Source organism: Pelobates fuscus, chromosome 3, assembly GCF_036172605.1.
Source record: "Pelobates fuscus isolate aPelFus1 chromosome 3, aPelFus1.pri, whole genome shotgun sequence".
NCBI classification, from domain to species: domain Eukaryota; kingdom Metazoa; phylum Chordata; class Amphibia; order Anura; family Pelobatidae; genus Pelobates; species Pelobates fuscus.
In genome coordinates, this window is record NC_086319.1 from 174,135,638 (window position 1) to 174,159,776 (window position 24,139).

General features: G+C 42.6%; 1 protein-coding gene across 1 annotated transcript in view; it reads right to left on the reverse strand.

Annotated features, from left to right (window-relative positions):
- Positions 1-13,213: 13,213 nt before the first annotated feature.
- Positions 13,214-24,139, reverse strand: part of OVCH1 (ovochymase 1) — a 90,810-nt gene continuing 79,884 nt past the window's right edge. Inside the window, exons 30-32 of the mRNA XM_063446207.1 lie at positions 18,062-18,154; positions 14,746-14,879; positions 13,214-13,372 (exon numbers count right to left, since the gene is read on the reverse strand). Of these exons, the coding sequence (XP_063302277.1) occupies positions 13,214-13,372; positions 14,746-14,879; positions 18,062-18,154 (386 nt within the window). The remainder of the gene's footprint in view (positions 13,373-14,745; positions 14,880-18,061; positions 18,155-24,139) is intronic.

Here is a 24,139-nt window from a genome sequence, read left to right on the forward strand (position 1 = left end):
TTGGGAGCTTTTGATTTAGGTATTTGCATATCTCTACTTTTATACATAACGGGGAACATTTTCTTAGAGAACTGAAACGTCGACCACTTTATATTGTGACAGAGTGTTGGGGATGGTGGTCAGGGGTATATGTCTGGCACCCAGACTTTTGCGCAGCCACTATCCTGACATGTGGTTAAAGGACCACTATAGTGCCAGGAAAACATACTAGTTTTCCTGGCACTATAGTGCCCTGAGGATGCCCCCACCCTCAGGGACTCCCTCCCGCCGGGCTGGATGGTGAGGAAGGGGTTAAAACGTACCTTTACTCCAGCGCCGGGCGGGGAGCTCTCCTCTTCCTCTCCGCCTCCGATCCTCCCTTTCGGCTGAATGCGCATGCGCGGCAAGAGCTGCGCGCACATTCAGCCGGTCTCATAGGAAAGCATTTACAATGCTTTCCTATGGACGCTTGCGTGCTCTCACTGTGATTTTCACAGTGAGAATCACGCAAGCGCCTCTAGCGGCTGTCAGTGAGACAGCCACTAGAGGATTTGAGGGCTGGATTAACCCATTTATAAACATAGCAGTTTCGCTGAAACTGCTATGTTTATAAAAAAAAAAAAGGGTTAATCCTAGAGGGACCTGGCACCCAGACCACTTCATTAAGCTGAAGTGGTCTGGGTGCCTAGAGTGGTCCTTTAAGCACATGCAGCCCCAGTGAAAGTCAAGTTTAACCCCTTAAGGACCGGACTGTTTTTGCGATGTTGTACATTTGCGACCAGGCAACTTTTTACACTTTTGTGGTGTTTGTGTTTAGCTGTAATTTTCCGCTCTCTCATTTACTGTTCCCATACAAATTATATATTGTTTTTTTCAGGACAAAAGGGGCTTTCTTTACATACCATTATTTATATAATCTCATGTAATTTAATTTAAAAATGAAAAAATATGATGAAAAATTGAAAAAAATACATGTTTTTTGACTTTTATGTGAAAAATCTTTTACTCATCTACAAAAGCGAATGAAAAAAACGGCTAAATAGATTCAAAATTTTGTCCTGAGTTTAAAAATACCCAGTGTTTACATGCTTTTTGCTATTTTTTTGCATGTTATAGGGCAGTGATGGCGAACCTATGGCACGCGTGCCACAGGTGGCACGCCGGGCCCTCTCTGTGGGCACGCGGCCACAGGTCCGCCATCACTGCAGAGTAGGCACCTGCCTGCCCGAAACGGCAGGCGCCTACTCTGCTTCCGGTTCGGGAGGCAGGGGGAGGGATCTGTGATGCTGATCCCCTGTCCTCCCGCGCGATGCTGTGTGGAGCGTTGCCGAGCGTTACCATGGCAACGCTCCACACAGCATCGCGCGGGAGGACAGGGGATCAGCATCAGAGATCCCTCCCCTGCCTCCCGAACCGGAAGCACTGCCTGCCACCACCGGACCACCAGGGATGACGGTACCACCACCGGACCACCAGGGATGGCTGTGTCCCCCCCCCCCCCACTTCATTAAAGGTAAGAAGTAGGGAGGGGGGGATACTGACACACAGCACCCCTACCCCCCCAGAAGTACCCTTACACCCCAGCACCACCCCTAGCCCCCACAGCACCCCCCCCCAGAAGTACCCTTACCCCCCACAGCACCCCCCCAGAAGTACCCTTACCCCCCACAGCACCACCCCTACCCCCCCAGCAATACCCCTACCCCCCCTCAGCAGTACCCCTACCCCCCCTCAGCAGTACCCCTACCCCCCCTCAGCAGTACCCCTACCCCCTCTCAGCAGTACCCCTACCCCCCTCAGCAGTACCCCTACCCCCATCAGCAGTACCCCTACCCCCATCAGCAGTACCCCTACCACCCCCAGCACCACCTCTACCCCCCACAGCACCCCCCCAGCAGCACCCTACCCCCCCAGAAGTACCCTTACCCCCCACAGCACCACCCCTATCTCCCCAGCACCACCCCTACCCCCCACAGCACCACCCCCCCCCAGCAGCACCCTACCCCCCACAGCACCACCCCTACCCCCCAGCAGCACCCCCCCCCAGCAGCACCCTACCCCCCACAGCACCACCCCCCAGCAGCACCCTACCCCCCACAGCACCACCCCTATCTCCCCAGCACCACCCCTACCCCCCACAGCACCACCCCACCCCCCCCAGCAGCACCCTACCCCCCAGAAGTACCCTTACCCCCCACAGCACCCCCCCAGCAGCACCCTACCCCCCAGAAGTACCCTTACCCCCCACAGCACCACCCCTATCTCCCCAGCACCACCCCTACCCCCCACAGCACCACCCCACCCCCCAGCAGTACCCCTACCACCCCAGCAGTACCCCTACACCCCCCCACACAGTACCCCTACCCACACACAGTACCCCTATACCCCCCAGCAGTACCCCTACCCCCCCACGCAGTACCCCTACCCCTCAGCAGTACCCCTACCCCCCACGCAGAACCCCTACCCCCCACGCAGAACCCCTACCCCCCACGCAGTATCCCTACCCCCCACAGCACCCCTACCCCCCACACACAGTATCCCTACCCCCCACACACAGTATCCCTACCCCCCACAGCAGTACCCCTACCCCCCAGCAGTACCCCTCTCACACACACATACAGCACCCCTACCCCACGCACAGCACCCGTCTCACACACACATACAGCACCCCTCTCACACACACACAGCACCCCCCTCACACACACACACAGCACCCCCCAAACACACACACAGCACCCCCCCAAACACACACACAGCACCCCCCCAAACACACACACAGCAACCCCCCAAACACACACACAGCAACCCCCCAAACACACACACAGCAACCTACCCCCCAGAAGTACCCTTACCCCCCACAGCACCACCCCTACCCCCCACAGCACCCCCCCAGCAGCACCCTACCCCCCAGAAGTACCCTTACCCCCCACAGCACCACCCCTATCTCCCCAGCACCACCCCTACCCCCCACAGCACTACCCCACCCCCCCAGCAGTACCCCTACCACCCCAGCAGTACCCCTACCCACACACAGTACCCCTATACCCCCCCAGCAGTACCCCTACCCCCCACGCAGTACCCCTACCCCTCAGCAGTACCCCTACCCCCCCACGCAGTACCCCTACCCCCCACGCAGTACCCCTACTTCCCAGCAGTACCACTACCCCCCACACACAGTACCCCTACCCCCCCACAGTACCCCTACCCCCCACAGTATCCCTACCTCCCACAGCAGTACCCATACCCCGCCAGCAGTATCCCTACCCCCCACACAGTACCCCTACCCCCCACACAGCACAGCACCCCCCTCACACACACATACAGCACCCCTACCCCACGCACAGCACCCGTCTCACACACACACACAGCACCCCCCTCACACACACACACACAGCACCCCCCTCACACACACACACACAGCACCACCCCAAACACACACACACAGCACCCCCCCAAACACACACACAGCACCCCCCCAAACACACACAGCACCCCCCAAACACACACACAGCACCCCCCAAACACACACACAGCACCCCCCCAAACACACACACAGCAACCCCCCAAACACACACACAGCACCCCCCCAAACACACACACAGCACCCCCCCAAACACACACACAGCAACCCCCCAAACACACACACAGCACCCCCCCAAACACACACACAGCAACCCCCCAAACACACACACAACAACCCCCCAAACACACACACAACAACCCCCCAAACACACACACACAACAACCCCCCAAACACACACACAGCACCCCCCCACTTACACAGCACCCCCACACACTTACACAGCACCCCTCATACACTTACACAGCACCCCTCATACACTTACACAGCACCCCTCATACACTTACACAGCACCCCTCATACACACACACAGCACCCCTCATACACACACACAGCACCCCTCATACACACACACAGCACCCCTCATACACACACACAGCACCCCTCATACACACACACAGCACCCCTCATACACACACACAGCACCCCTCATACACTTACACAGCACCCCTCATACACACACAGCACCCCTCATACACACACAGCACCCCTCATACACACACAACACACACAGCACCCCTCACATACAACACACACACACGCACCCCCACACACACACACACACACACACACGCACCCCCCCCCCACACACACACGCACCCCCCCCCCACACGCACCCCCCCCCCACACACACACGCACCCCCCCCCCCCACACACACGCACCCCCCCCCCCACACACACACACACGCACCCCCCCTCCACACACACGCAATTGCCGTGTTGGCACTTTAAGGAAAAAAAAGTTGGCATGTATTGCGGTTTGGGCACTCGGGCTCAAAAAGGTTCGCCATCACTGTTATAGGGCTATAAGTACAAGTAGGATATTGCGGTTTCAAAACATACATTTTTAAAATGTATCAATAGTGACATTGTAACACTATTATCTGTCATAAATCGCTGAATAACACCCCACATGTACATATTTTTTTTTAAAGTAGACAACCCAGGGTATTCAATATGGGGTATTTCTAGACTTTTTTAGTAGCCAGTTAGTCGCAAACACTGGCCAAAGTTAGCGTTCATATTTGTTTGTGTGTGAAAAAAGTAAAAAACTAAATTGAACGCTAATTTTGGCCAGTGTTTGTGACTAAGTGGTTACTAAAAAAGACTGGACATACCCCATTTGCAATACCTTGGGTTGTATTCTTTTGCAAATGGTATGCCATCATGGGGGTAATTCTCATTCCTGGGCTACCATACGCTCTCAAAGACAACCTAACCAACCTGGCCATTTTCAATGTAAAAATATTTGACCCATATATTTGACCCTGTAACTTTCAAAAACGCTATAAAACCTGTACATGGGAGGGTACTGTTATACTCAGGAGACTTTGCTGAATACAAATTACGGAAAATTTTATCATGCTTACCGTAATTTTCTTTTCCTGGCTATTATTCATGGCAGCATCACTTATGGGTAGCTCCGCCCCAATCAGGAACAGGACAGGATAAAATCAATTAATCAGACCAGGCTGGGTATAAAAGGTCCCTCCTCCTTCCATCCCACAGTCTAGTCCTAAAGCAAAAAACAAAAACAAGGGGGGGTTCGTTGATGCTGCCATGAATAATAGCCAGGAAAAGAAAATTACGGTAAGCATGATAAAATTTTCCGTATTCCTGGCTAATCATGGCAGCATCACTTATGGGTAATACCCAAGCTTCACCATAGGGTGGGAAAAAACAAGACAAACACATTCACCAGATGATGCTGAAATTTTTTTTTAATCTATATAGATTCAACAGAGGACAGAACACCTCTACCAAAGGCCGTAGAGGAAGAAGCCAAATCCAGTTTATAGTGTTTGATGAAAGTGAGAGGAGAAGACCACGTAGCTGCCTTACAGATGTCTTCAGATGGAACCTCTGCCCAGTTAGCCCATGATGTTGCTAAGGCCCTCGTAGAGTGTGATTTGATCCTACTAGGAGGAACCAGGTCTTTTAACTGGTAAGCCTTGACTATGGTATTGGAAATCCAACGTCTCAAGGTGGAAGTAGAGGCTGCCTCCCCTCTCCTGGATCCAATCGGTAGAACAAAAAGCTGTTGAGACCTCCGAAACTGACTAGAAGCTTCTATGTATTTAAGCAGGCACTGCCTGACATCCAATTCATGAAGTTTCACTTCCTCTGGCGTAGAAGGAGAAGGATAAAAGGAAGGAATAACAATTTCCTGTAGGATGTGGAAATTCGAGACGACTTTAGGTAGAAACTCTTGTCTAGGTCTCAAGATCACCCTGTCGTGAAACACTTGAAAGTGATTTTCATCGCAGGAAAATGCATGAATTTCAGACATGCGCTTTGCCGTAGTGACAGCTACCAGAAACAATGTCTTATATGTTAATAAGACCAGACCCAGCTCATCTAATGGAGAAAAGGGTTTTTCAGCCAATGCCTCCAGAACCATAGGTAAATTCCACGGAGGAGAGTAGTTCCTATTTGGAGGCCTTATGCGGATGGTAGCTTTAAAGAATCTGGCAATTAGAGGATCAGATGCCCAGGACTTGTAGCAGAGAGCAGATAAAGCCGAAGCTTGGACTTTAAGAGTGCTAAGACTCAGTCCTTTATCCAGACCTGTATGGAGAAAGTTTAGAATATCAATGTTAGACGGCTGAAGAAAATCCACACTATTTAGTTGAGACCAGGAACGGAATACTTCCCATATCCTATGGTAGCAGGAAGAGGTTGATACCTTTCTGGATTTTAGGAGCGTAGATGCCACAGCTTCAGAGATCCCTTGAGCTAGAAGTCTCTCCTTTTCAAGAGCCATGCCCCCAATTTCAGCTGGCTGGGGTTGGGATGAACTGCTGGTCCCTGAGTCAGGATGTTTGGGCTGAGAGGGAGAGGCCAAGGAGGTTCCAGGCTCATCTTGTTTAGAAGGGGAAACCAAGGTCTGCGAGGCCAGATAGGGATAATGGCAATGACCTTGAGGCCTTCCTTCAATACTTTCCTCAGTAGCCGGTAAATCATAGGTAGTGGAGGGAACGCGTACCCCAGATCGAATTCCCATGGAAGAGACAGGGCATCCTGTCCTACAGCTCGGTGATCTGCATGAAGGGAGTAATACCTCCTCACCTGAGTATTACGGTATGAAGCCATCAGGTCGATCTGGGGTACACCCCACCTTAGGGTGATTAAGTGAAACAAATCCGGGTGCAGTTTCCATTCTCCTTGGAGAATCCTCGTTCTGCTGAGGTAATCCGCCAAAAGATTCTCTGGTCCTGGAAGATATACCGCTTTTAGGCCTTGTAACCGTAGTTGGGCAAACTTCATTATCGGGGATAATTCCATCAGAAGAGAATAGCTTCGAGTGCCTCCCTGATGATTTATGTAGGATGCCACAGCTCTGTTGTCTGTATGTATCCTTACCCAGGCATGCCTTATAAGAGGACGGAACCCTATTAATGCCTTGAGAACAGCTCTCATTTCTCTTAAGTTTGAGTGAAGTTTTGACTCCTTCCATGACCAAGCTCCTTGAATCCAAGAGTCGTTCAAGTGTGCTCCCCATCCCAGGAGGCTGGCGTCTGTAGTTATGGTCATCCAGACCGGCTCTTCCAGGGGAAACCCATGGAGAAGGTGTTCTTCTCTTGTCCACCAGTGTAGTTCTTTTGAAATCCTCGGGAGAGAATGAATCTTCTGATCCCAATTCTCGGAGCTTTTCTTGAACTGTAGGAGGAAGTGTCTTTGAATGGGTCGCATCCTCCATTGGGCCCATTTTACTAGACCAATCGTGGACGTAAGGGACCCTAAGAGGCTCATGAATTCCCTTGCTGTGACAAAGGACTTGTGGCGCATGCTTCTGATCTTTTTTATTATACGATCTTTCCTGTCTGAAGACAGAGATACCAGGCCATTCACTGAGTCTATATTTGCTCCCAGGAATATCATCTTCTGAGAAGGCACCAACGAGCTCTTCTTGGGGTTTATCAGCCAGCCATGATCTTGAAGGCATTTGATGGTCATTTCCGTATGGACCTCTACTATCTGGCTGGAAGGACCTACGATTAAGAAATCGTCTAGATAATGAAAAATCTCGATGTTCTTCGTTCTTATAAAGGCCACCAGAGAGACTAGAATTTTTGTGAACGTTCTGGGAGCCAGGCTTAATCCGAAAGGAAGACCCTTGAACTGGAAATGATTGCCCGATATCCAAAACCTCAGAAACCGGCGATGACTGATGTGAATCGGAATCTGATAGTAGGCGTCCTTGAGATCGATGGAAGTCATCCAGGTCCCTATCTTGATGTTGGGCAGGATCGTGGAAATGGACTCCATCTTGAACGTTCTTGGAACTAAATAAGTGTTCAGAACTTTTAGGTCCAAGATCAGCCGCCACTTCCCTTGAGGTTTTGGGGCCAAGAATATAGTAGAGTAGAGGCCTCTGTAAAGTTCTTCGTAAGGTACTTCCTCTATGACCTGATTCCGCAGTAGTTGTAAGATGATGTCGTTCAGAGCAACTTCTTTTCTTCCTTTTGCCACTCTTGAACGGACAAAGGAGGTTAGAGATGGGAATTCTTTGAATTCTATCTTGTATCCTTCTTTGAGGATAGAAAGAACCCAAGAATCTTGAATACTTCTGGCCCAAACCGGATAAAAGAAGCGAAGTCTGCCTCCTATAACATCTGGCTGGGCCAGCAAACGTTCAGAAGCTTTTATTAGCTGGTCTAGATCCTCTTCCTCTGACCGGTTTAGATGAAGTTGACTGATAGTTTCTCCAATTAGAGTTCCTGGAGTATTCTCTTCCGGGCCTGTATGCTCTGACGTCTCGAAAGGATCGGTCTCTGAATTTTTTATCCTTCCCGTAGGAAGCCCCATATCTTCTTTTCCCTTGAGGTAGAAAAGCTTTTCGTCCATCTGCTGCTTTATGGATAGCATCTTCCAGTACTTTGCCAAAAAGAAGGTCGCCTTGAAAAGGGAGCGCACATAGAGAGGCCTTAGAGGCGTAATCTGCCCCCCAAGAGTGAAGCCATAATGCTCTCCTGGAGGCTACAGTCCGCGCCATACTTTTAGCTACCATTTTGGTGAGATCCAGGGAAGCTTCCGAACAGAATTCTGTGGCCAGTTTAAAATCATTAAGACCTTCCAATAGGCGTTCTCTACGCACTCCCCCAGAGATGTCTTCTTCTAGATTATTCACCCATATCTTAAGAGCTCTGGACAAGGTGGTAAGGGCAATTGCTGGGTGTACAGCTGATCCCAATGCCAGGTATGCCTTATTCAGGTCGGCGTCTAATCGCTTTTCCATTGGCTCCCTTAAATATGCCATTGAGTCTATAGGAAGAGTCGTTCTTTTTGCCATGTGAATGACCGCTGCGTCAATTTTCGGAATCGACATCCATGGCTTGCAATCCTCAGGAGCATACGGGTATAGTCTAGGAATTTTGTTCTTTAGAGTTACCTTCCTCTCGGGTCTATTCCATTCTTCAGCAATGACTTCCTTGATGGCCGAATGCACTGGAAAAGAGGGTCTGTTAGGCTTCAGATCTTCAAAGTATCTGTCGGACTCCTTCTTCTCCTTGCTCTCTTCAGGGATTCTTAACGTGTCTCTGATAAGACAAACCAGTTTATCTACCGACCTTGAATCCAGTGATTTTGAGTCATATTCATCCTCCTCTTCCTCAGAATAGTCTTCCATCATATCAGACTCTTCTTCAGATTCCACATAATTCTCTACTCTGGGACGTTTAGAGATAGACATCTTATTAGAGGCTTTAAACCCTTCAGCAATAGCTTCCGATATCCATTTCTTTAAGTCCGTCTGAGGGGAACTGTCTTTCGCTGCTTCCGTCAGGCAAGATCTGCACAAATTATTCCCTGGAGGAGCCACTTGGTTGCAGTTTGTACATCGGTTAGATTTTTCTCGATATTTTCTGGGAGATAATTCTTGAGATTTTTCTGGGCTGAAATAGAGGCCAATATGAAACATATTATAGGCCTGTAGTGGCACTCTTTTCCCCCCTATTATAGAAGAATATATGTGGCTCACCTATGTCTTCTAGAGCGAGATCTTGAGGCAGAGGGAGAAGCCATCTAGAAAATAAAACACTTATTGCAGAACCAAATTAAAATAAACTGAAAAATGTAAAGATTAAACAAAAAATTTAAAGTAGGATTTTACCTTAAAAACCGGATTCTGGAGGAAAAGGGCAGCTTTCCTTGTTACCAGATGCTCAGGGAAGATACAAGGATCAATTTTGAGCGATTTCAGAATTTTCGTTTTTTTGGCGCGATATACCTTTAAGCGCACAACTATCCCGCGCATGCGCAGTACCGTCGGCGGCCGCTTTGCGCATGCGCCGGCAATCCAAACACAGAAGAGCAGGATCGGAGGATACACAGACCCTGCCAGTCAGTCAGAATGAAGGTAAGGATCAACTGACCGAGGAAACAGATAGGTGATCCGATTTTAGAGCAAGAGATATCTTGTTCTCTCCATAAGAATACAAGAAAGAATATACAGGTAAAAGAAAAGAAAACTTACCCTGGCTTCTCCAAAACACTGACCTCAGATCGGGGGGGGGGGGGGGGGGGGGGTGGATGTCATAAGGGGAAATTTTTAAGGCAACAGCCGACCCCACATCATAATCTCCTAATATAGATCTCTCCCATATAGTACAGATACTAATCTGTACTAAACTCAGTTAGTCCTGCCCGTGCAGGCTGTTTACTGAGTTCTTCAGATGAAGAGAGGCTGAACTTCATCTGGAGGCCCATGGTACACATGGGAAGGTGGCCCAAAATAAAATATCCTGTGTGTCCTGAAAGGACAGGAAAAAAGACTGTGGGATGGAAGGAGGAGGGACCTTTTATACCCAGCCTGGTCTGATTAATTGATTTTATCCTGTCCTGTTCCTGATTGGGGCGGAGCTACCCATAAGTGATGCTGCCATGATTAGCCAGGAAATTAGTGTTTCAAAACTGGGAAATGTATCACAACAATTATATCATCAGTAAAAGTGCTGTGTGTGTGTGAAAAATGCAAAAAAAGTCACTTTAACTGACAATATCATCGCTGTGATATGTTTTACTGTTTTGAATCACTAATATTTGTGTTCAGCGAAGTCTCCCGAGTAAAACAGTACCCTCCATGTACAGGTTTTAGGGTGTCGTAGAACGTTACAGGGTAAAATACAGTGATGGCAAATTAAATTCTCTGGACTTTCGGCCTGGGTTGGCAGGCAGGTCGCTTGAATTGCAATCAATAAAATAACTTAATTATGTAAAAAATATTACATAAATACGCACGTGGAATTTAAATATATATGCATATTTAGATATTTGAAGTCTACGTGTATATTTATATAATTATTTATGTAATTTTGTATATGACATATGAATAGTTCGTATTCTTTTTATTTATTTATATATACATAGATATATATACAATTTCATTCTAAGTGTATTTTGATATAAATATATATATATTAATATCAAAATACAGTTAGAATAAAATTTCGTATAGATATATAATTTTTTTTTAAATTTTTATTATTATTTTTACATGTTTAATTTAATTTAAATTACTTATTTGTATTTTATAATAATATATATATATACAATATATATAGTTATTATATATATTATATATATATACGTGTGTAATTTAATTATAAGTGTATTTTTATATTAATATATGTACATATTAATATAAAAATACACTTAGCATGACATTATATATATATATGATATATAGACATATATTATATAGGTATAATATATGTCTATATATCATATATACACATATATAATAATATATTTTTTTTATTAACTAGAACTTTAATTTTTTTTTTTTATTTTACACTAGCAGGGAGACTGCCTGTCAGCACAGGCAGTCCCCCTGCAGGCAGACATATGGACACCTATTGTGACCATGTGGTCGCCCTGTTGGGCGATCACATGGCCACAGGGGTCCTAATTCGCCATGGGGAGACTGTCTGGGCTGCAGGCAGTCTCCCCACAACGGGAGCACCGCCGATCGCCGCCGGGGGAACGACGACGATCGGGTAAGTACATTTTAAATTTAGGACGGTTCAGGACCGTCGTCGGTCGGCAATGGAAAAATGCCGATGACGGTCCTGAACCGTCCTACGTCCTTAAGGGGTTAAATGTAGTTTTTTTTGTTTTTTTTCTATGTTGTTATTTGGGACCCTGGGGTGGAGTATTCGGAAGAGCAGGGTGGGCCAATTCTCCACCCCACTGTCAGAGTGGCTGTGCATGAAAAAGCCCAGGTTTTCTGTGGAGTTCTGGCTGCCTAACAAGGTCATTAGCCTCACCTGTAGGGGCTGTGAGCAGCTTTATAACTGCTGTTAAAGCAGGGTGGAGTGGGAGACGTGTTTTGTGAAGAAAGAAGGTGGTCTGCCATTTGTAAGCATTGCTGCTTTGTATATCCTGTTGTACCTGGCTACTTTTTAACAACAGAAAATAAACAGGCCAGAGGCCTTTGAAACTGGACTTTGTCTTGACCTGGCTTCCTTACCCTAGAGGGCTGTGCAGTTGCTAAAAGATCCTGGACAAACACACACAGGGAAGTAAGTTTGTCACAATGTGTAAATACTTTTGGAGTTCAATAAAGAAGATATCAAAGAAAACCTTGGAGTGGTGGCTTGTATTACAACTGTATTGGAAGTGTGGCTGAGCACCGGTAAATTAATCACGAAAGATTGTAGTGCAAGGTTAATATACATATATATATATACACACACACACACACACACACACTTTTTTTTATTTTATAAAGATCTAATTTTAATGAAAATTCTAAAGTAATAGTGCAACTTTCTGCAAATAATATTTGTAGGAATTCTGGAAAATAAGTTTGGAGTTGAAGATCCCACACATCCTATCCATATTGAATTATGACTCCTATTTTCTTCAAATGTATGTATATTACTGTACATTCAAATTCAAAATGTATTGTTTTAACGATTGTGGATTAGCCAGGTCTAAGCAGGGGGATTAGTTTTGTGAGGGATCCAGACAGACCTTTTTAGGAGTCAACAGAGCAATGTGTGCGGCTTGTTATGTATTCCCTCAGCAGTTTGGAATGGTGCTTACACACAGCAGGAGTCCCAAAAGTTTCAGAAGCCAATAAGGTAAAGTAGTATTACAAAATTCTTCAAGATTGTTTTTCCCCAAAATATAAACAGGTGACGCGAGAGTAATAGACTTGACTTTTCATCCACTAGAGAGCTATAGTCCCTTCAGATCCAGGATATTTATAAATATATGAAATACTTCACTGATTTTACATGGCATCTATAACATTTATTTGAAATTGTATATAAAAATAATATATAGTTTAAATGGTATATAAAAAATATTTCATATAATGTGTTGGTGATGACAGATATTATCAATTGATATTTTAGAATATTTCTAATTTTGAGAAATATTCTGTCTCTTTACTGATCCAATTTTAGTACGGGAGATCCCAGCATCCATTCAGTTTGAGCTTGCTAGTTTAGTGTAAAATACTGTGATCTTGTTTAGCCGTGTACAAGATGTTATAACACATTAAAGTTATATTGTTCAATCTCTACATATTTAAAAAGAAAAAAAATTGTTAGTATAATATGTGTGCTAACACATCTTTACTATAAGGCAATCAATTTGTAGTTTTCGGATGACCATACAACATTAGGAAAGGTTCAATATATTTTATTAACATCCAATATATTGACATATCCATTCTCTATAGGCAAATACATTGTTGTATACAGTCGGTGCATTAAAGTCACATTCATCGCTGCCCCAGCTCACCACACCAACAAGCATGTATTGGTTTTCCACCTTACAAATCAATGGTCCCCCAGAATCTCCCTGCAAAGAACAAGAAAGTGATGGATTGATTATCTAGTCACATAGAATTGGTTTTAAAACAAACAAGCCTAAATTATGGCCCAATTATGGGTCCAAACATCAAAGGTTCGAAGACACACAGAATAGTATTTCACAAATTTGATGATGGGATACATAAATTGGTAGTACACAACATAACTGTTATTAGCATTTCAATATACCAATAAACAATCTATTTATGAAATGTTTTTCTGTCCAGGGGCTCCACATTAGTTGTCTAACTTGGTGGTACTAATTGTAGCCACACTTGGGATGAAAACATGAGATCTACTAACAATCAAGGCTACACATTTGAGGTTTGAATTATCTGAGGCGTGTTCTGAGAACATTTACGGTCTTTGGTATTTCTAAGCTTACAAACTACAATGTACTGTGTGCTGAACTTCAAACAGAGGTCACTGTGGGCAGATATGGAAACATCTACTTACACAGTGAGAGAAGCTTTATTATCTATACCTATATTTTAACATGTAGATTTTCTGATAATCTGTCAACTTTATGTAGAGATTTAAATGTGCAAACTTACCTGAAGCATGTCTTGCCATGCACATGTTTTGTGTATGACAGGAGTTTAAATGTTTATTTACATTTAGACTAAAATACCCAAAATAGAAGTTACTCAATAGCAAATAATCAGCAATACACACTCTGCCCCAATCGAATGCTTTTTATAAAAAAAGCATGAAATTCTGTGCTTCTATATGGGTAGTCCACAATTCAGCTTTGAGCAAGCACTTAAAGCGAGTGAGTAAAAGAACACTCAAAGCTGGCTGAAAGAGTGGACATACAGCACTTCAGCAAACTTTGGGCTTTGGGGTGTTTCTTTAATAAAGAGGTAGGGATGTTAAGGACTGAGAAAGGATGAAGGATTTTGTTCTATAATAGGATTAGGTCTGGAGCCATGCAACCATGAGTTTTTTCATATGTATACTTTGAAGATCCATAATCCATTATATATCCTTTACTATCTTCTCCTGCAACCAATGGACAATCATATCATGCTAACTTTCAAGACCCTTCCCAGTCCCTTTCCTCCACCCCCAATAGATGGGGTGGAGAAACAGGGCTAAGCTGAGCACACAGCCCTTTGGTTAAAAGGACATGCTATGCACCATAACCACAACATCACAATGTAGTGCACATGGTGCAAATAGTCTGTGGAAGTTCTCTAGTTTTCTTTCAAACTATTTTAAAGAGATTTGAAGGGGGAAAAAATAAATCAGGATTCTCTCCAAAACAGGCCAGCAGAAAAAAAACTGAACTGATACACAGAGTACCAATGGTAGCTTTCCCCCAAAATTGTGATAGCACCAGTGATGTGTGGGAGTCAATACCATGCAAGATGTAGCTCCCATTCCTCCTGTACACACATTGCCATCGGTTACATCCGAACCCCAGTAACCAAGACACGATTCTATAGATAACAGGGATAGCTTGGCTTGCTGTAGCATCTTTGGGAAATGGTAATCTAGGAAGAGCAGAGAGGTGAGGGGTTAGAGGAAAGAAGTTAAGCATGCTAAAATCACTGAAAAAACTTGAAGCAATGCACACTGGGACTCGTGTTAGAAACTCCACAGCACTTCCTCCAGCCCCAGCACTACTAAGGAAGATATTTTCCTTCGGCATAGGTGATAAGCTGAGTGTCCGCTGATACCAAGGACAGAGCAGACATGCTCTGGGAGGACAATTTAGGGGTTTAAATATTTGAAACTGGTTTAATCCCCTAAGGTAATATGACAACCATGACATCCTGACCCCATAATTACTTCAATGAGTTGACAATGAGTGTCACTTTAATGTCTTGGTGCCTAGATGCTGTCCCTGCACCATTACAAATGTAAATATAGATTTTTTTTTTTTTTTATTTCAAACGGCAATGCTAACATTTCTCAGTCAGTGTCTCCCTAGTTGTTAAACAGGAGAGAGAACCCAGGCACGCCAAGGAGTCTCCCACAAAAGCAGTCTTATTGGTGTACAAGGTACAGCAAAGTTTAGGCTCATATATTGAGTCTTTATCAAGCCTAAAAACACAGTGTTTCACTTATACATTTATAGTGCATTAAATTCGCAAAAAAGTATCAGGTAAAAGGTGCTTCTTGCAGAAGGGAGGCCCAGGTTTGCAACAGTTTGTTTGAACAAAAGTGACGTCGAACGGCACCAAACCACGTCATGTGTCTTGGCACCACCATCAGGGGAGGAAAAAAAAGTTCTTATTTAACTCCTTAAAGACCTGCCCTCCCTTTCTGGATCACCCTTGGGCAAATACTCACAACCCTGAATGTGTAAACATAAAACTGGTTTTCATTGTCTTTAGTGGTTGTTAGACATCTACTAGAAGCATTTTCTAGTGAAGACTGTAAAAAATTTACAGTCTTTACGTTCAGCGCCATGACAACACAGATCTCACACGAGGAGCCAGTTGTGGGAAGATTAGGATGGCGCTGGTTGAGAGGGGAGTTTATTTTAATTTGTAAACTTGTCATTTTTAGCTATATATACACAGTGTAGACATATTGTTACATAGGCTGAAAAGAGAGATGTATCCATCAAGTTCAGCATCACATCTTTTTTTTTTTTATCCAAAATAAGGCAAAAACAAGTTTGAAGCCCTTACAATTTTGAAACAAACAAGGAAAAAAAATCCTTCTTGACCCCAGAATGGCAGTTATTTGTATCCTTGGATCAAGATGATGTTACCCCACAATTTAAAAATGATATCCTTGTATATTGTATTTTTGGAAGTATGCATACAGTTGCTGTTTCAACACCTGTACAGACTCTGATAAAACCACTTCTTTAGGCAGAGAATTTCAAATCCTTATTATTCTTACTGTTAAAAAAAAAATGATTTCCTTGCCTTAGACTAAATCTCCTTTCTTCCAGTCTAAACATGTAGCCTCGTGTCCTATGTATAGTCCTGTTTGGGAATAGATTTCCAGACAATGGTTTCTATGGGCCCCAGATATATTTGTACAATGCTACCATATCCCCTCTGTGGGGTCGTTTTTCTAAACTAAAGAGGTTTAGTTTAGAAATACATAGGTAAGAAACGTATTTACAGTGAGGGGAATAAGTATTTGATCCCCTGCTGATTTTGAATGTTTGCCCACTGACAAAAATGATCAGTCTATAATTTTAGTGATAGGTGTATTTTAACAGTGAGAGACAGAATAACAAAAAAAAAAATCAAAAAAACGCTGGTCAAAAAAATTATAAATTGATTTACAAGCAATAGTGTAGTCGTTACTAAGCAATGATATACAACAAAAAGTTTGTGATTCACTAGTGCTATTACATGGCAGCGGAGTGCTAGGAATATAGAAACAAGATATGTAAGGAAATCTAGGGCAGATGATTAGATAGATAAACCACTGGTATTACTAGGTATATAAATAAAGGAGCCAATAGAGTGAAAACACGTATATGAACAGTTAGATGTGTTGGAAAAAATAAAACATGATAAACGTGATAACAAAAACTGTAAGGAAAATTTGAAAAAAATATATACGTCATAGACCTACTACATCAGACTTCTAACAAAATAAAGCACTGCATGTGTGTATTATGCGTGCATGTAGTTAACAGAGTTGATACACACATGCAGTGCTTTATTTTGTATGGGGTCTGATGTAGTATGTCTATCACGTTTGTTTATCACATTTTTTTTTTCAACACACCTAATGTTCATATACTTGTTTTCACTCTATTGGCTCCTTTATTTATATACCTAGTAATACCAGTGGTTTATCTATCTAATCCTCTGCCCTAGTTTTTCTTACATCTCTTGTTTCTATATTCCTAGCACTCCACTGCTATGTAATAACACTGGTGAATAACAAACTTTTTGTTATATATCGTTGCTTTGCAACGACGATGCTATTGCTTGCGTCATCACGTTTGATCACGTGTCCCGCCTGTGCACATCCTGGCTCGGTCGGGTGACTGATCTCTCCACACTTCACTGGTAAGTGATTCTTTTCCTAAAAATGCGAACACTTTGCAATATACCGTTGATCTTAAAAAAGACCCGGGTCAAAACGTTGATCGGGACAATGTATATGTAATCTTCAATAAACACTTTTAAAAAAAAAAGAAAAAAAGACCTGTGAGTGCACCTACTATTTTGTGAATATATTTATACGCTGAGGTTGCACCAAGACAAGATTTCTAACAAGCATCAGTAAAGAGGTGAGTGCCAAGGATATATATATATATATATATATAGATATATATATATAGATATATATATATATATATATATATATATATATATATATATGTATATATTTGTGCTCGGAGTTTCAATAGGTTATGGATTGTAGAAGAAGCAAAGTTGGTTGAGGTGGGCCGAAACCAACATACGAGTAGGCCTGTAATAAAAAGAGGGCCCTCCAAGGTGAAATGTAATATGTAGATGGGTGTAGGTGGGTAGGGTCAATCAGCTTGAACAGCAAAGGTGAGTAGGGGCTAGGGGTTTAAGTAGGGCCTTAACTCCTCCCACAAATTCAGGCCTAATAACATTTTAACTTTTGCTCAGTGTTTCAATATGTTATGGATTGTAGAAGAAGCAAAGTTGGTTGAGGTGTGCCGAAACACACACACACTTTCATAACTTTTGCAGGAACAATTGCTTGTTTGTGTCATACTTACTCAGAATATTGGCAACTCCCCATCCTGCTGTCATACAGCTTGCATATAAAGGGACAGCTTTCTCTGGCAAGGATACACAGGCAACATCATTTTCTGAAACACATTAAGTCATTATATTCCTACCCAAGAAAGAAAGAAAAGAAAAAAAACACGAACATTTTGTTTTCACACAGATTACTTGCTTAGACTTATTACAATAAATAATACACATGTTCAGTAACAACATTAAAAATTGATAATATTGTTACAATGGCATCCATCAAGGGGTGGGATACATTGGGCAGCAAGTGAACAGTCAGTTCTTGATTTTCATGTGTTGAATGCAGGAAAAATGGGCAAGCAAAAGATCTGAGTGACTTTGACAAGGGCCAAATAGTGATGGCTAGATGACTGGGTCAGAGCATCTCCAAAACGGCAAGTCTTGTGGGGTGTTCCTGGTTTGCAGTGGTTAGCCCCTACCAAATGTGATGCAAGGATGACTGATGACCATTAGCAAGAGACGTATTGTAGTCCACTCAGATAATGCAGCATAGAAGCAAGGAGGAGAGTGATCTGAAGAAGCAGATTTCAGGCAAAACGCGTCATCACCTATGATGTCACAGACAAAGCTCTGCCTCCAGTAAGTGCTCTGCAAAGCTTATAGCCAGAGATTACACTACAGCTAGCGGCGAACAGGAAGGACTTTATCGGAGCAAATGGAAAGGAGTCTCAGTCAGGAGGTGATGGGTTACCAGTGATTTTATGGAAGTGTTTTCAATAAAGAAGTTTAATCTACTTGCTGCTACAATCCCTTTATTCGCTGCTGCTCTCTATTGGTTTGGATTGGAAAATATCCTAATGTACTGACAGAGTAGACTTCTCTGCTGTTCACTTGTGAGTGGGACTTCATTACCAGCCAATGAGTGTATATCATTTATACTGTATTACATAATATATTCTCTCCTGTTATTGAGAGTCTGGGAAGATATATATCCTTATTTTAAGCTGAGTAAGTGAATTACACAGTGTAAGTGTTTTTTCCCCCTGATATTTACTACAAGCACTTAAGGTTTTCATTGCACTTTAAATTGCACTGATTTGCTGTTTTTTGCGCATATTTTTTTTTAACACTGAAAAATAACATAGCACAGTGCACTTATTCAACTTTGGCACTTTAAGGTTGCTAGACTGCCATCACTATAGGATATAAACTAATTTCTAATGTTGTCTACACAGCACGCCTTTTTGATTGTTTATTGTAAGTGTTTGTGAGCTATAGCACTATAGCAAAAAAAGCTGCTTTTAACAAATTTTTGCACAAATTGAAATCAGTTTAGACATTGGTCTAGCGCTTTTCTACTTGTTTTGTTTTTGAAGAATTATATTGTATTATATGTATATGGTGCACAGACTGTACCTTTAATGCCTTAATGACATTGGGATGTTCCGTGCTGCTCGTCCTGAAACTAATGGGGATTAACGCCTTTAGGACGGTATTGAACATCCTTGGCATTTGGTACAATCATGGTTAAGTCTTAGTTCAATTGATACCTCAGTAAGCTATATTTAGTGGCCCCAGACTGAGAAATGAGCTGTATTTAGTGTCAAATTTAGCTCTACATACGGACGTTTAAATCCATCCAAATCACCACAATTGAACATCTGCGCCAAGGGTGGGCTGTACCAGCGGTTCAGTACAGATAAATGTGTGATTGGTAGGGACACCATGCAGGAATTTAAGCATGAAAGGGAGATCAGGCTGAGATGTATTTAGCAGCACTAACACCCACTGAGGCGTCCCCAGTCATGGGGGGGGGGGGTGCAAGAGCTGACCAGCTAATAGAGACCCTCCCTCTGGCGGGCGGCTTACCACCCGAGGTGGCAAGGGAGCTGTGAGCGCTCTACTCCCTCGCGTGCCTTTTACTGATGCTGTGGGAGCCGGAATATGACGTTATTCTGGCTCCCTGCATCAATAGACCGCCTGCGCGGCGCAAGAGAGCAGAGCAGAGAGATCACAGCTCCCTCGCCGCATCGGATAGTAAGCCGCCTGCCTCACAGCAGCCCCACTGGACCCTGGGGACGGATCCACGCCAGGTAGGTTGTGAGTGTGTGTGTGTGTGTGCGTGTATGTTTGTGAGTGTGTGTCTGAGTGTATATCTGTGTGTATGTAATAGAAAACACAACTGCTGACTGTAATAGAAAAACAGAAAAGAGGGAGTCAGCCTGTTAGACAAAAGCTCTGAAACTGGAAAGGTATAGGTATTCACCAAAAAACCTAGGAGAGAATATAGACAAATAATGGCTACTATACAAGATAGTAACCGTTTATCCAGGAGCTTACTTAGTCGTGGGAGTGAAATAAAATAAATAAAAAATAAATATAAAATTAGTCAAATTGAACTGAAGAGTGAGAAAAGTAGGTTACGTGACTTCCTTTGATATACTTAATGTGGATTAATCGTCTGATATAGTTATATAATTAGACCCAGTTATGTGGGACCCAGATGGGTAGGGAAGGTATACAAAGAAAATAAGATAAAATGTAACTTCAATACTTAGTTATAGAGAAAAATAAGAATAGGTATCTATTTAGAGGACACAGTAACCAAATGGTTAAAATGTGTCACTAAGTATCCAATATCTTCTATTTCAACAAATGATTTCTTAGAGTGAATAGGCTTAGTATAATAAAACTATTCTGTATTAGGCAATATAGATATATATCGCTAAAGACAACTGTAGGTATAAAAGTATTATTTATTAAAAATATAAAAAAATCCAAATATTCAAAAATAAAGTTAATAGCACATCCACAATATTATTGCCAGTCTATTATGGGTAAAAAATGCAAGACCACCTTGTTAGAAAGTATGGATGGATCCGGATGCTGTATGTGATCCTCTTGCCCAGATCCTAGTTGCCGGTGAGGACGGCGTGCGTTCCACAGAGCGTTCCACCTCGAGCCTCACTTTGGGGGAACAGCACTGCTCTCGCGGCGGTGTCAGTAATGTGCCTGGGATCCGGGACAGGTGAGTTATTCTGCAGAAATACCTTGGCTGGATAGAACTTGTGTGGATGTTCCTTCTTGCTGTTCTAGCTGTCTAACGCGTTTCGTGGAGAATAGCTCTACTTCATCAGAGACGGATAAAACACCCTCTACATGGGGGTGTTTAAATACCTTACAGTTGCTGTAAGGTATATTACTATATTTTTTTTTTAAATAGTTGGTGCATTATATGATGTCTCCCAATCAACTAATTTTAAACTCATTACATAACTATGATTATCGTTCTCTGTATTAACAATTGTGTCTCGTTCCAGGCTACCAGACCTCGTCTAAATGTTCACACTGTGTATATATAATGTAGACGAATGATAGGTTTCCTGTCCACGTTACCAGAAATATCTAATGGAAATATTTAATGTAATTATTTAATGAAAAGGTCCTTTGATTTCTAATGTATATCTCGTTGACCCAAAATCACCCTTTTGTTTATAAGATTATCACACTGATTTATGTATAAACACCTAAACAGATACTTATGTATCTATTTCCGAAAATAAGATTATTTGATAACGAACCGAACTTATACATAAGTTGATTCATGCAATACATTTAATTCTATTTATACGACAACTTTGGAATTATGGAAGATTTCCTTTGTCTATTGTATTTTCATCTTAAGTGGTATTCCGTTTTTAAACTTTTATCTACATTCATTTTTAGTTCAATCTATTACTTTTGCCTTGTATAATGATTCTCTTAAATTTATTTATGTTTATTTTAATTTATTATGTATAAAAAAACATGACACAAGAAGTGAAAGAATGTTATTAATGTATGCCTTTTATTCTGGTTTTTCTTGTAATGCCAACCATATTCATGCCAATTATATATAAGAAATAAGACACAACAAACGAAAGAATGTTTCACATCATTTGTTTTATTTTATTTTATTAAATAAATTTACAATGAATAATCTTGTCTCTGGACATCTATGTATTATACTGAACAAGTATTGTAAGAAAAAGTATCTTGATCTTTCAATTTTTCAATTATTAAATCAGCAACTGTAAGGTATTTAAACACCCCCATGTAGAGGGTGTTTTATCCGTCTGATGAAGTAGAGCTATTCTCTACGAAACGCGTTAGACAGCTAGAACAGCAAGAAGGAACATCCACACAAGTTCTATCCAGCCAGGGTATTTCTGCAGAATAACTCACCTGTCCCGGATCCCAGGCACATTACTGACACCGCCGCGAGAGCAGTGCTGTTCCCCCAAAGTGAGGCTCGAGGTGGAACGCTCTGTGGAACGCACGCCGTCCTCACCGGCAACTAGGATCTGGGCAAGAGGATCACATACAGCATCCGGATCCATCCATACTTTCTAACAAGGTGGTCTTGCATTTTTTACCCATAATAGACTGGCAATAATATTGTGGATGTGCTATTAACTTTATTTTTGAATATTTGGATTTTTTTTATATTTTTAATAAATAATACTTTTATACCTACAGTTGTCTTTAGCGATATATATATATATTGCCTAATACAGAATAGTTTTATTATACTAAGCCTATTCACTCTAAGAAATCATTTGTTGAAATAGAAGATATTGGATACTGAGTGACACATTTTAACCATTTGGTTACTGTATCGTCTAAATAGATACCTATTCTTATTTTTCTCTATAACTAAGTATTGAAGTTACATTTTATCTTATTTTCTTTGTATACCTTCCCTACCCATCTGGGTCCCACATAACTGGGTCTAATTATATAACTATATCAGACGATTAAGGGTTAATCCACATTAAGTATATCAAAGGAAGTCACGTAACCTACTTTTCTCACTCTTCAGTTCAATTTGACTAATTTTATATTTATTTTTTATTTATTTTATTTCACTCCCACGACTAAGTAAGCTCCTGGATAAACGGTTACTATCTTGTATAGTAGCCATTATTTGTCTGTGTGTATGTGTCTGAGTGTCTGTTAGTGCATGCGTGTGAAATCAGTGAGAGTCTCTGATTGTGTGACTATCAGTGTATCGGACAATGAGTGTCAGTGTGTGTCTGTCAGTGTGCGTCTGTCAGTGAATGTGTGTGTGTCAAATCAGTGAGTCTGTGTTTGTATGACAAAGTGTGCATCTGCCAATCTGTGTCTGTCAATAAATGTGTCATATCAGTGTGTCTGACTGTCAGTGACTTCTGTGTGTCTGTCATTGTGTGTGTATCTGCCAGTGTGTGCGTGTTTCAGAGTGTGTGCTTAAAGGGACACTATAGGAGCCCAGACCACTCCCAATCTCTTTAACCCTGCAAGTGTAATTATTGCAGTTTCACAGAAACTGCAATAATTACCTTGAGGGGTTTACTCCACCTCTAGTGACTGTCTACCAGACAGCAACTAGAGGGACTTCAGGGTGGCTAGGCAACCAAAAGTCGCCTAACTGATGCTGGACATCCTCACACTGTGCATGAGAAAATCAGGCGTCTGCTAAATCCCCATATGAACAAATGATAAAATGCTTTCCTATGGGGAAACCTATTGCAAGCGTAGAGGAGGAGCTTGAACCAGCGCCAAGGGACATCGGCGCTGTATTCAGGTAAGTGACCGAAGGGTTTTAACCGTTTCATTGCCGAGGGGGGCACTATAGAGAACTATAGTGCCAGAAAAACTGTTTTGCTTCCCTGGCACTATAGTTTCCCTTTAAAATTAATAGGAAAAGGTGTAGTTTAAAGAGGAAGAGGCGTGGCCTTGACAGGAAGGGGTGGGGCAAATTTAGATTAGGGAAGCACAAAACTAAAATACACCACTGCACTCAGGACAGAGTGCTCTGTACTGTGCAAGCTGGGAAATCCCTCTGACATCAGTATTGATGTCAGCAGAGGGAATCCTTCTCAAGGTTGATGCAGGGGTAGGGTTAGGGTAGGGTCAGCAGAGGGAATCCTTCTCAAGGTTGATGCAGGGGTAGGGTTAGGGTAGGTGTAGGTTAAGGATTAATGCTTAATTATAGTTAGGAATAGTGTAGGATTAAGGTTTGGGGTAAGTAAGATTAGGGTAGTTGTACTGTTAGGGTTAGTGTAAGCATCATGGTA